This window comes from Aphelocoma coerulescens, chromosome 26, assembly GCF_041296385.1.
Source record: "Aphelocoma coerulescens isolate FSJ_1873_10779 chromosome 26, UR_Acoe_1.0, whole genome shotgun sequence".
Taxonomy (NCBI): Eukaryota; Metazoa; Chordata; class Aves; order Passeriformes; family Corvidae; genus Aphelocoma; species Aphelocoma coerulescens.
The window spans coordinates 3,849,137-3,862,811 of record NC_091039.1 but is presented as its reverse complement, the minus strand read 5'-3'; the positions used below and the strand labels follow the sequence as shown (position 1 = coordinate 3,862,811).

General features: G+C 43.3%; 1 protein-coding gene across 1 annotated transcript; it reads left to right on the top strand.

The window, feature by feature from the left end:
• Positions 1-8,544: 8,544 nt before the first annotated feature.
• On the top strand, positions 8,545-9,652 carry TSHB (thyroid stimulating hormone subunit beta). The gene is made up of 2 exons (XM_068995897.1): positions 8,545-8,706; positions 9,404-9,652. Exons 1-2 carry the CDS (start codon positions 8,545-8,547, stop codon positions 9,644-9,646), a joined length of 405 nt encoding a protein of 134 aa, XP_068851998.1. The 3' UTR covers positions 9,647-9,652.
• Positions 9,653-13,675: the final 4,023 nt, after the last annotated feature.

Here is a 13,675-nt window from a genome sequence, read left to right as displayed (position 1 = left end):
CTCCTGCTGATTTTCATATCCCTGAGGACTAAACTTCCTTGAATCCTGGCAGCTCCTAAAGTCCAGTCAGGACTGCAGTAATCCCGTGATGCAACCAGAGCAGGGGAGTGTTAGGGGACATCACACCTCAACCAAGGTGCTGCCCTCACCTGCCCAGAGCACTGACCCAGCCCTGCCTGTACAACACTCCCAGGATGCTGATTTTGGTGGAGTGCAGTCATCCACATCTTTAAGACCATTTTCTGGTGATGGCTGAAGACAGTGGGGGATTTTTCACTTGTCTTTATCTCCCACTTGTCCTGCAGTGTCAGTTCATGCAGGCACAGTGGGTGCACAAAGATGAACTTCAGTTCCTAATCGTGTACATAAGCTTGTGTCACCCTCTGTGGAAAATAATTTACTCTTGTGCTGTTTCTAAGAGATAAATATATATTTATAACATTATTAATTAAACAGAATTTGATATTAAATTGTGGAACTTGTTTAAATATAGAAACAATGGATGAATTGTACTCAAACCTCTACAAAGAGACAGAGAAGATCAAGCAGTGGAATATGACTGTGGAATCAGAACTAAACCAGAAAGAAACTGCAGGAAAGTAGAAAGGTTGTTGAAGCACAGCATAAAGCCATTCAAGAATGTCAGGCCAGTATTGTACAACATACATTGAATAGATGAAGTAAAGAGAAAGTGCTTCCTGATTTAGCATGACAATATTATTAATATGATTAAATATTTAATAAATGTTGCATGTTGATTTTTGCATTGAGAAAATGATTATTCTGAGCAGGGGTGTGCACCTGTCCTGTGTGGATGTGTGGATGAAGAACATACCTGCAAGTATTTCAGTTGCTGGTAAATTACTGTTTATTATTCTGCCTTTCCTGCAAAAGATGACTCAGCATGGAATACCAGATAAAACAGACTTCTGTCTTCTGATGAACAAAATTACTTTTTCATGCGAGATTTGAGAAACAAAAGTGTATTTCTAATACATTTTTCAATAACGATGTGGTTTTCTATTTACTCCCTTTGAAATTAGTTTGAAAATGAAAAGCCCGGTTTAAAACTGGAAGATGAGATATGTGAAAATAGAGATTTCTTGAAAGAGTAATAATACAGACAAAATTTTTATGTGTGAAACAGTTTTTGTGCTGAGAACTGTGCTAGTGTGAGCAGGTATGTTTAGCTGTTAAATGGTGAAGGTCATTACATTGTTAATCCTCAGGTCCACAAAGTTTGTGCATTCCCGTGACACCTTATGGGGTTTTTCTGTCTTTGAGAAGTACCACTTTGAGATACCTGTGTAATCTGCTTAAGGAAACCTGTCGTCACTTCACAGAGAAGTCCAGCAAATGTAAATGCTCTTTAATTCTGCTTTTAATTCTGTTGGAATTTGTGTTTTGATTTTGGAGAACTTTTTCATGACTTGATCAATATTTGGCTAGGACCAACCACTTTATCTAACTTGAATGTCTGCTTATTATACACAGGGACAAATGAAAATATAATCTGTCCTTTTTCTACACTTCATTATTCTCATTCTGTTAGATTTCAGCTCTGACCATAAAGAGTGATGAAAAACATGATACAATAGAAGACATCAAGGCTCAGCTGCAGGACTCACAAAATAAGTTTGCTGACTTAATAGAATCAAAAAGTAAGAGTTCACTTTGCTACAGTAGAAAGTAATTGTTTATAGAGGTATAGAAAACAGGATTGTGATAATTTTACTCTGTTACTTTTCAGCAGCAGAATTTTGGGGCATTGCGGGCCTTATTTTTGTCTGGAACAGAAGGTGCTGATGTGAGATCAGGACTAGCAGGGTAGGTTTTAGGCAAGTCAACTAGTGAGAACTTCTGAAGATTACAAGGGGAGAAGATGTTACTTGAGTTTTGCAAACTTACAGTCAGGTTCTACTGAGGAAATTTACTTTTCAGAACCTGATTTTCAATATTTTAAGCAATATATACAAAAAATATTTATATTATATAATGCAAGTATGTTTGGTCTTTGTTAAAATCTATAAATATACGTAATGTTACATTTTTTGTAGCATTTTTTAGTAAATATCCTATTTTTCTTAAATATAAATATAAAGTTGAATTGAAAATTCAGTCCTGAAAAAACAAATACTGAGCATTTACCTCTTCTATTCTAATGCTTGTCTTGGTACTCTCATAAAATATTCAAATGACAAGTTGATATCATTTGTCCATTCATATTTTTAGTAAGCACAGGAAATTTCAAAATTATCAGCCTTTTATTCCATTAGTACACAGTGTTGGGGGTTTACTCAGCAGCTGAACTTTTTAAATGAATGTTCCAACTCCTGTTATTACCCAGTACGTAGAGTTAACTTCTATACTGCATAATACTGAGAGATTCAGCAAGAGTCTCATACTTTGTGGTGGCCCTGTGTAAAGAGAGGCCTTTCCCCAGCAAGGGAGCCCCAAATCCTTCTCTTTGGTCTGTTTTCTTTGTTGTTAAATGCACAGTACCTTGTAGGGACAGTGTGGGTTGGTACCTACTGTGTCATGAATGCAGTTCTAGAACGGTGACAAAACTTGATGCAATATAACAAGTATTTCCTCCCAGACCTCAAGCTTATTTTGATAACTTGAGAAAACTCACATGTTGTATCTTAGTTGAACAAGAAGAATGTAACCACTGCCAGAAGTTAAAACTCCAGTACAGGGAATGCACGTACAGGCACTTCCAGGGACATGTAATTGCCACTCAGCACTACTGGAAGTCGTTTCCCCGGGGTGTTTACAAATCTGTGTTGTATAAAGCTGCAAGAGCAGAGTGTGCAAAATAGAATGTGGAAAATAAGAACAAGTCTGAAGAAGTCTTACTGTTAGGACTCACCCAGGAGTGACAAGCTGAATGCAGTGTGCCTTGCTTCTACCAGGAGTATCTTGGAGAGGAAGAGTTCCTGGGGAAAAACAGCCTTCCCTTTTCCTTCCTTACAGCCATTTTCATTTTTAGTTGCAATCTGAGAGTGGTTTCCCTGTTGGGAGGCATTCACCTGGCAGGTCTTAGGCTGTCACACCTGGGGCAGACTTTTACCTTCAGCATTATTATGATCCTGGGTTGGTATCCATTCATCCTTGACAATACTGCAGAAGGCTTCTGGATTGTCTTTGGTGGTGGTTTGTTGTTTGGTTTTGTGTTTAGCTTTGCCCTCAGCACAGTGATTGTGTATCTTAGACTAACAGAAATATCTAGCACTTTCCAAAGAAATGAAACCAAATCCAAAGGGCTCTACTGTCAGAGCCAAACAGCAAATAGGATTATGAAGTATTTTCAGACCATAAATGGAGATTGCTGGCATATGATATGCAACAAAGAGATTTGCTGTTTTAATCTGTGGTTGATAGGAAATGCTGCAGCTAATCCTAGGAAAGAAAGAGAAGAACAGTCTGTGAATCTATAAATTTCAGAGATGAGAGCTGTGTTTCGGGCTGTTACAGAGATTGGCAATAGGCAGATCAGCTTTGGAAATTCAGCAGCTACAGGCTGTTTAAATGCAAAACCTGGCAAAAACACTTGTTTCTATGGCAGCATATCAGGATCTTATTTCCTTTTATCAGTGGAGGGCTGCAACAGGATGGGGTTGGAAATAATTCCTCTACCAGAATACTCATCTTTCAGAATCTGATGGGTGTTGTCTGTTTTTCATCAGCAGAGCTTCCAATTCTTGGTTGTTTGCAAGTGTGGATGTGTTTTTACTTTACTATCTACAGTTCCATGTTTCATGGAAATAAGAGTGGCCCTGCTCTGTAAGTAACCTGCTCATGAAATCACAACATTTTCTTTGTGTTGTACCACTACCAGGGGCAGGGTGAGTAGGAATAATGTCTGATAACTTCTCATTGTTCCTACTTTTATTTTAGGCATTGGTCAGTGACAGAGAATCCTATTGAATTACTGTTAGATATGAGCTTCTGGTATGCACTGAATTTCTGTAGCCCATTACAGAGACTCCTGGGGAATTAACCCAAGGTTTTTATAATTACTAAATTCTATTTACAGATATCACTTGAAACACTTCCTGTAGAATATCAGCACACCATCATTCACTTAATGAAAGTGTAAAATCACTGATGTCAGGGAATTAATTGGTTTAGTTAACAGAAAGGTTAAAGATAAATAATTAACAGTGTAACTGGCTGTTCCAGAACAGGGCTGCAAAGCTGGGCTATAAAAGCACATTAAAAATTTCTGTCACTGAGTCTCTGCAGGTCAGCAGGAGGGCAACAAAAGAAACAGATCCATAAGCATCAGACTATGGATGATGGATTTTAGGAAACTGTATGGGAGAAGCCTCAGGCACTCATAGATTGTGACACTGGACTTTGTTGTCCTGCCAGTCTTTTGTCTTGCTGCTCTCTGTAGCTCGTGGGATCTCACTCCCATCAGAGAGGTCAGTAAGTGAATGAGCTCCATGGTCATAGTCAGAAGGACAATCCAGGAAGTTTTTTACCAGCTTGGTAGTTTGTGTAAATTGCTGAAGATATGTGAATACCACCCTGGTGCTCTTTAGATGGGCAAGATAATGGTGCCAGCAACGGAGAGGCAGCAGCCAAGAGGTTCTGTGACCATATCAGCATGAGGCTGAGCTGATAAGCAGCAGTCACATTGGTCCCAAGCTCCACTCTGACTAATTTATTGCCCTTCCAGATGAATGAATTTTCATTCTTAATACCCGGTCGGGTATTTCTCTAGTGCACTGCAGTGTGTTCAGAGGCTGGGTAAAAACACTGAAGTGAATAAAGGCACTGCTGAGACTACACTGACTGCTCCAGTGGTTCCAGCATTCTGTATCCACCACACTGGTTGTATCCACCATACTGGCTCTGCCTGACAGCTCTAAAACTTCCTGACAGGGGGGCTCTGGACAGATGGAACCAAAGACATTGCGTCTGTGCAATTGCCTTAACAACCAAATTTGTAATCACTGCAAACAAGGAAATTGGGTTTTTGTGGCATGACCTATTTTATGTAACAACAGTAATTATGTTTTCATCTGTTAATTCTTTATTGCTCAAATCCTGTATCAATTTTCTGTTATTTTACCTGGTGGTGGAGAGTTACCTGGGTCAACACTCCCTCCTTAAATATTGCCATAATATTAGCACTTTCTTTTAATGTTTTGAAATCTCCTCAGTATTCCAGACTTGCTGAAATGAGCATTAGTTAACTAATCATGTTGAGTTTCAAATATTTATTTCTTATATGATTTATTTAATAATTTTTGTTGTGTGGTTTTCAGTCACTATGTTTTCAAAAGCACAAGTACTTGCTGAAGCCTTTGTACTTTGCACCAACAGCTTGTCTTCATCTTGTAATGTTCCCTGACTTCATTATTGGCCTCTGGCCTGGCAAAAGTGTATTTCCCACTCTTTAGCTTCCTTTACAAGTTTTCTGCATTTTCTCACCTCCAACAGTTATTGTTGGTTTTCTCTATTTTTATTGCTATAGTTTTTATTGTTGCAGTCTCTTTTTCATCTTCATTATGACTTTAAAGCATTGTTATAATTTGCTACTGATGTTTGCAGACATTTCCCTAAATCTTGTTAAAGCAAATTCTTAAACCTTTATTTTTCACCCTAATCTCAATCCCACCCTCCTTACACCCATTTTTCTCAACTCAGAGAAACTGGCACCTCTAGGGAGCAAAGAATACATGTCCTCACACTCTGACCTGTTCTCTCCCATGTTCTTATAAGGGGTCTTGAGACACTTTAAACCTGGCTGCGGGGGGTTTCCAGGGTGCACAAATCCAGCTCCAACTGCCTAAAGCAGTAAATTCTTTAGAGGAAAGAATCAGCTGTGCATGCAAGGGTCACATGTAATATTTTTGCTTTAGGAATGCTGTTTTTTAATTTACTTTGAATGCTTTTTGTCCTCTCCAGGTTTTAGTTTTAGGAATTGTGTTCTTTTCCTTCCAGGTTCTTTGCATCCTTTGAAATACACTTAGTATTTCCCAAGAAGAAAAATTCTTTTCTGTGATTAAAGCTTTAAACGACCAAGCCCATACATGTATATGTAGTGTGTATGTGTATGTAAAGTGTCTATATATAAACACATATGTTATCTCTGTGTGAGTTGTGCTGCGTATGCTGAGAGAACCTGAGTGTTTGTATTTCAAATATAGCAGAAAAGTACAGAGCTAAATAACATAGTAGGGTAGTAGCAAAGTGAGTGTTACACTGCTGTTTGTAAGTGAGACGGACAGATGTTACAAAGAGTACAATTAATACTCTGCTCATGTCCCTAAGCCAGAAAGAGGTTTAAATATAATTAAATTATATTTAATTCCTGAGAAATTATATGGTAGAAATTAACCCAGAATTAAAGATTCCATGAAAACAGAAAGCATTTGGCTAGTCTTAATAGAACAAAACCTCTATTACATTATCCAAAAAACGCTTGAAAAATTAGCCCAGGACACATACCTGTGTGTGAAAACACTGTGTGAAAAGGAGACACTATTATTCAGGAATTGGGACTGACTGGATCACTCCTCCAACAGCTCAAAGACCACATTTACCATCTCAGACTCATGTTTTCCATATTTCTTATGGCTATGTAAATCAGGAGATGTGATTGACCTGCATAAGACATCCATCAGATCAAGTTGGGAGTTAGGTGATTACCGGGAAGGGCACGTGTTGTTCCCAGAGCTGCAGGCAGGGAGCTCAGGGAAAGGCTGACAGAGAATGGTGGCTTTGTTCACCTGTTCTCCCTCTTGCTCCCCTAAATGTGAGTGTTTTTCCCCCATCTGAGGACATTGTTTCCTTGGTGCAATATTTTGCTTCTTACTGTGCTGTGAAGAGTGGTTTTGTAAAAGTTTTTTCCCTATCAATTAGTATTGAGTGAATTGCTTGTTACTTCAATATTTGCTGAGTAGGTTCCAGGCCGGACAATTTCTGAGTGTGTTTTGCTTGAGCAGGTAAGTCAGGCTGTGCCTGAGCAGACTGCAGAGTTTGATTTCAGATTTGTTGCTTCATGGGCACTGCATAGACTTAGAGAATCCCAGAATGGTTTGGGTTGGAAGGGACCTTAAAGCTCATCCCATCCCACGCCCTGCCACGGGCAGGGACACCTTCCACTAGACCATGTTGCTCCAACCTGGAACAGTTCAGGGATGGGACAGCCACAGCTCCTCTGGACAACCTGTGCCAGCATCTCCCAGCTGTGTGTGCCTGGTAAGGAGCAAACAGAGTGAACCAGACCTCGTTAAACCTTAGCAAAACACAAGTGTAAAACTCATCGTCTGTGATCATGGAGAACTCCATATCCATGCAAGCCTTCCTGCCGTGGTCTTGGTGTCCTATGGAGCGATTAAATTAACCAATAATAACAACTTTTTTAAAGCACTGGTTAGTTTAAAAGCCTGAGGAGAGAATGACTGTTAATATAATTAGATTTCCAGCTCCAGTTTCCAGGTTAGGATATTATTGACACGTCTGTTCCTATCATATTTGCTTTGTGGTTCAGTATGAATTTTCAATAGATGACTTTGTGATAAGAAAGCAGCAATTCAGATGCAATTATATAAACAGTAAGATCAGCCTGGAATTAGCCTGGAGAGTATAAAGCACACACAGAGCTTGTGCTGGGTCACTGCCTCTCCCAGCTCAAGGCAGAATCAGGTTCCTGTAATAGGGAAGAATTCTGCTGACAAGAGGTCGGTCTTTCCAGACTGGTGGTGTTGCAGCTACAGGGTAAACCAGCCTGTGTAATGGATGGCTTTGCTATGGGAAACTGGGAACTAGAAGAGACTAGAGGGTGATGTCCAGATGTTGGTAGATACTGTCATTTAAAGTTTGTCATTTAGAGGCTTTAGAGTCGTTCCTGAAATTGTCTTGGAGCTAATTGAGGCTTTGTTCTTGGGATCCCTCCCTGAGAAACGAGGTCAGCACAACAGACAGATAAAGCAGGATTCATTGAGTTGAACTCTTTGCTGATACTCTTTATTGTAATTTGCTTGAATCTATTATTTAATTCTTGGCAGTGTTCCCATCTCATCATGCCTCTAAGCCACTGGAAATTGAAAAATCCAGTTTTATGCCTGATATGCACAGCCTTGTCTTTTTCTCTCTTTAACATTTTATAAGATGCTTTCTTTAGAAAATTATTTTAAAACTGTGAGATTATTTTAATATCTCTGGTTAATTCTAGAGCTCATGTTCTCTTACATGTCACACTTTCAAATCTTTCAGCTCCTGTTATTTGCTCTGTGTCAGGATTTTATCACTCATTAGTGAGAAGTTCCATGTAATACGCTTTAGTGGGGGGAAAGTGAATTTGTTCTATGTTGTTAATGGCCTCTTTGCCCATGTTCTCTGTTTAATGGTCAATATTATTTCAGTAAGGTCTGAGATTGGAAAGAAATTGTCAGGCTGTAGCTAGAAATGTTAAGATTACTCCAAGTCTGTGACTGTCTTGGCTGTTCCTGTTGAATGCTGAGGACAGGGCTGGAAGGCCTGTCCCATTTTACCTGTGGTTTGCTCTGTTCTTCCCCATCCAGCATGAGTCCCTTCTTTGTAATGTCTCTCCTCTTTGGCCTGACTTTTGGACAAACAGCATCACTTTGTGCTCCTTCTGAGTACACAATCCATGTGGAGAAACGGGAATGTGCCTATTGCCTGGCCATCAACACCACCATCTGTGCTGGATTCTGCATGACTCGGGTACGAAGCACTGCTCTGCTCTAGGCAGATGTTTCTGTAACAGCCACCACTGCAAACCAAGGGTCTGTTCTCCCAGAAAATAGTGTATAAATTATTTAATTCTAATAGAGTTTATCGCTGGCAGAAAAACTGCACTGTCACCATGTTTTCAAGTTAGTTTTGTGCAAAAGTATGGATGAAAAATGCCAAGCCTCTGAAACTATGGAGTTGACAACACCAGTTGTCAGCAGAGACCTGACTGCTGCTGCCACTGCAGAGCCTCTGTGGGCAGTTTTTGAGGGTAGGATGGAACAGGTGAGGGGCAGATTATATTGGGTCACTCTTAATTAATGTAAATAACTTAGGTAACTTCTGCTCCCACTGCTGCTATCTCAGCTGGCTATGGGGACAACTCTGCCGCAGCCACACCACTGCACACAAGTTCACTGTTCAACACAGCATTTTGAGTTCCAGCTTGGGCAGCAGGGAGCCAAAAGAGATCACAAAGCACAGGGAACACCCTGAGCCATGGATTAGTTAAACTATAAAAACAAGGTGAATGTATCTGTGTGGAGGGGGAGCCCCGGTCACACTCAGAGCTCTGAACTGAGTAGTGCCAGAGCCAGGCTCAGTGTATGAGTTTTGGTCTCTGCACTTCACAGGACATTCTGACACACGAGTGCTTCTGTGAAACGATACATTTCTCTTCCCTTTGTAGGACAGCAATGGCAAGAAGCTGCTCCTCAAGAGTGCTCTGTCCCAGAACGTGTGCACATACAAAGAGATGCTGTACCAGACAGCACTGATCCCGGGCTGCCCTCACCACACCATCCCCTACTACTCCTACCCCGTGGCTGTGAGCTGCAAGTGTGGCAAGTGCAACACTGACTACAGTGACTGTGTCCGAGAGAGGGTCAGGACAAACTATTGCACTAAGCCACAGAAGCTCTGTAACGAGTAAAGCTTTCATGGGATGTGGGTGAAATGTACTGCTCTGCTCACACCTGAACAGAAATAAAAGTGTACTTCGTATTTGGTTTGCAAACTGGTGTGCACAAAGATTTATTCTGAAGGTGTATCATTAGTTGCTTCAATTAATTGGGTGTTCTGAGACAGGCAGAAAAGAACCATAAAGGCTGCATGTTTGCATTTAGAACCCACATGAGTTTACTTTGGGGAAGAAGGAGACATGACTGTGTGGATTTATCAGCCTTTGCCCATAAATCCCAAATATTTTGTAAACAGATGCTCAGAGATTCAATATATTGACATATTTCAGAATTTGATATTGATTGATTTCAGAGTTCACATATTTCACTCGATAGATTTTGGAGTTAAAAAAGAGGCCATATACATTCTTGGTATTGAACATTTTAAATAGATTTTGACACATACTTACAGCCTTCAAATTAGCAACAGTATTTTTCCATCTATGTAATGTTAGTTTAGACACTGTAGATCTGTGTCCTCCCTGCTATTGTCCAGTATGACAGCTGGTGTGGGGTCAGTAGCTCTGACCAGGGAAGCTGTGACCGGTCCGGGGAGATGATCCCGAAAGGAATCGCCTTCCCAGGGCCCAGTGTCTTCCCTCAGCTGCTGGCAGGAGGGCCCTTGCAGAAGCTGTCAGCTCTTTAGTGATTGTCAGCTCGTGATTCCAGCTCAGCTCTGCAGGGCACCTCCAGGCCAGACCAGAGAGATATGAGAGGCCCGTGTAGCTGTTCAGCACGAAGTAGCTTTATTGATCTGTACTCCGGCGAAGGGGAGGCCAGGGATGGGCTCTCTCTGCCCTCGCAGGGGCAGGGGGCTTTATAGGGATACAGGGGGTGGGTGGCAGAGGGTAAAGGCCAACGGGCTACAAAGGATCTGCACAGGGTCTCCCAGAGGATTCTGGGTTTGTCTTCTTCTCACCGTAACTGAAAAAGTGGTTGCCTTTCCAGGGGAGTTCCTGCTGGGATATTGCTCAATCTCCTTATCTCAGCAGACGTCCCTCCAGGGCAGTGGCTGGGCACACCCTACAGTCCAGACCTGTGTTTATTGGGAATGCTTCTCCATGGCTCTACATGAATGGCATAACCTCCTCCTTTCCTGCTGAAATACAGTTTGAAATACACTTATCTCTGTGAGCACTGAGGAATCACTGAAGCTTCAAAACTTTTTGCACTGTTCTCCACAAGGGGAGTGTGGTGCCATCAAACTGAAAGCAAAACTCAAAAAATCCCCTTTTTCCTCACAGGTCAACAGGTCCCCTGGGAGTGGAAGGAGAGCTGAGCCCACCCTGTGTGCTGAACATGCACAGGTGAGCGGCGCAGAGCCAGGAATAAAGGAAAGTAATGCATGTAATTAAGTCAACTAACAACTGCTTCCTTTCCACTGAGATTGTAGCTCCCAAGAAATTAGATATTCCATTCAGATTTTGCTTGAAATAGTAAATAAAGGAATCAGAAGTCACAGGATACAAATATGAAATTTAACATTCTTAGAAAAGTCTGGCTTTCAGGATTGCAGTTTTCAACAAATGTTCCTGGAATTTGCTTCTCTATTCTGAACACCTTCATTTTATTTCATCTGCAGCAAAACCTGTGAGAAAGCCCAAGGGAACCTGCTGGTGCCCCCCTGGAGCAGGGGTTTGGACCAGATGAGCTCCAGAGGTCCCTTCCAACCTCAAGCAATCCATGGTAATTTGAATATGTGTCATGGATTCTACACAAGGTATGAGCTGCAATTATCATGTGCATAATTTGGAGATAAAGAAATGCCTTCACAGGCAAGGTTTGAAAATTTTAATTCTCCAAAAACACATTTGAAATTTACAGAAAGTCCAGAGCATCTGCAGGAGCAGTGGGAGCCCTACTTCTGTAAAACCGATTCCTTACACTTCTGGTGTAGACGATCCAGTTATGGCTAATTTTGTACAAGACTATTTCTAAAACTGTTTGGAGCAGGAAAGGTGAGTTACAAGTAAGTTACAAATATTTTCTGGTGGTGAGAAGTCTGGTATGCCCAGCCCCTTCTGTGTATGACACAGAGGAGAGCTGTGGTCTCCCAAGCTCTCAAAGAAAGAGCTGCAACGTGAACTGCTGCTCTCTAGTTGGTGAAGAGCACAGGAATTGTAGAAAAAAATTGGGAAAAAGTTATTTATTGAACTAAGCAGCCCTTACAGTATCTGGTAAATGCCAAAGAAACAAAGTGTTCAGCTTTAAGATCAGCCAGAGCTTTCGCAAGGTGTCTGGACTGTTAAAAATGTTATTTAGCCCAGGAAAATATAATTCTGTTTACTGTTAAGCAGCACTTGTACTTAGCAAAACATAAAAAAGGTACTTGGCCTACTTCAGTATCAGCAGCACTGCAAAGTTATTGTAATGTTCTTTATGGCCTGACAGATTTCTCTTCACTACAAACAAAAACCAAGTCTACTTTTATGACTAATGCCTATGCAAAATCCTTGAGAGAAAAATAACTAATGTGTCTTCTTTTGCACTTCAGAAAAACCCAAATTGAGACGTTTGCATTGGGCTAACATATTTATTTAACTATCCATTTCCATGCCCTCGGAGGACTGTGTCCCTCTGACCTTTAAGCAGATTTCATGTTCAACTTTAAGACCCCCATGTCCAGTGGTAAATCCCTGTTAAGGTGATGATTCCTTACAGACAAGAGTTTGTTACCTTCCATTTATCCTAAGATTCTTTTCACAGAACTGAGGGATGGATTTGCAGGCAATGCAAACATCCTCGCCTTTAGTCCACATCTCAGTCCCGGTGGGGAGGTCACAGAACGGGCTGGGGGCCACGGGGCTGGAGCCCCGGCTGCTCCCGGCTCTCCGCGCCCGCGGCAGATGCTCAGAGAAGCGCAGACCCGAACGCATTAACATACGGAGCCCGGGGAAGGAGGGGAGAGGAGGAGAGAGGAGGAGAGAGAGGGAGAGAGGAGGAGAGGGAAGGAGAGAGGAGGAGGGAGGAGGAGGGAGGAGGAGGGAGGAGGAGAGAGGAGGAGAGGGGAGGAGAGGGAAGGAGAGAGAAGGAGAGAGGAGAGAGAGAGAGGAGAGAGAGAGGAGAGAGGAGGGAGAGAGGAGAGAGAGAGGAGAGAGGAGAGAGGAGAGAGAGAGAGAGAGGAGAGAGAAGGAGAGAGAAGGAGAGAGAAGGAGCCCGCGGGCTCCGCACCCGCGCGGGGCTGCGGCGGTCCGGCCGACAGGGGGCGCTGTGGCGAGGGCTCTGAGGGGCAGCTCCGGGCACGGCTCCGCCCTCACCGGCCCCGCGCTCCGCCCCGCGCTCCGCCCTCACCGGCCCCGCGCTCCGCCCTCACCGGCCCCGCGCTCCGCCCCGCGCTCCGCCCTCACCGGCCCCGCGCTCCGCCCCGCGCTCCGCCTTTACCGGCCCCGCGCTCCGCCCCGCTCCGCGCCCGCCGGGCCGGCGCCGCTTCCCCGCGGAAAAGCGCCGCGTTCCTAAAGCGGCGTGGGCAGCGTTTGTGGGGGGATTCTGCCCGTGTGCCCTGCTCAGGTGAGACCCCCACCTGCAGAGCTGCCTTCAGCCCTGGAGAAGAGGAACTTCGGAGTGACGATACTGTGGCTTTCCAGTACCTGAAGGGAGACTACAAGGAAGACAGGACAAGGGGAAATGGCTTACACAGTACGTTTAGATTGGATATTAGGAAGAAATTGCTCCCTGTGAGGGTGGTGAGGCCCTGGCACAGGGTGCCCGGAGAAGTTGTAGCTGCTCTCGGATCCCTGGAAGTGTCCAAGGCCAGGCTGGACGGGGCTTGGAGCAACGGGGGATAGTGAAGGTGTCCCTGCTGAGGGCAGAGGGAAATGGGATGAGCTTTAAAGTCCCTTCCCGCCCAAACCATTCTGGGATTGTGGCACCGCCCCACCCGCAGCACGAGCAGCCAATCCCGGGCACGCGGGTGCCTGAGGGGAATTCTGGCGGTGCCGGTTCGGATCCTGACGGGTCCCGATCCGCATCCCGCACCCGATCCTGTCCGGGGCCCTGCCGGC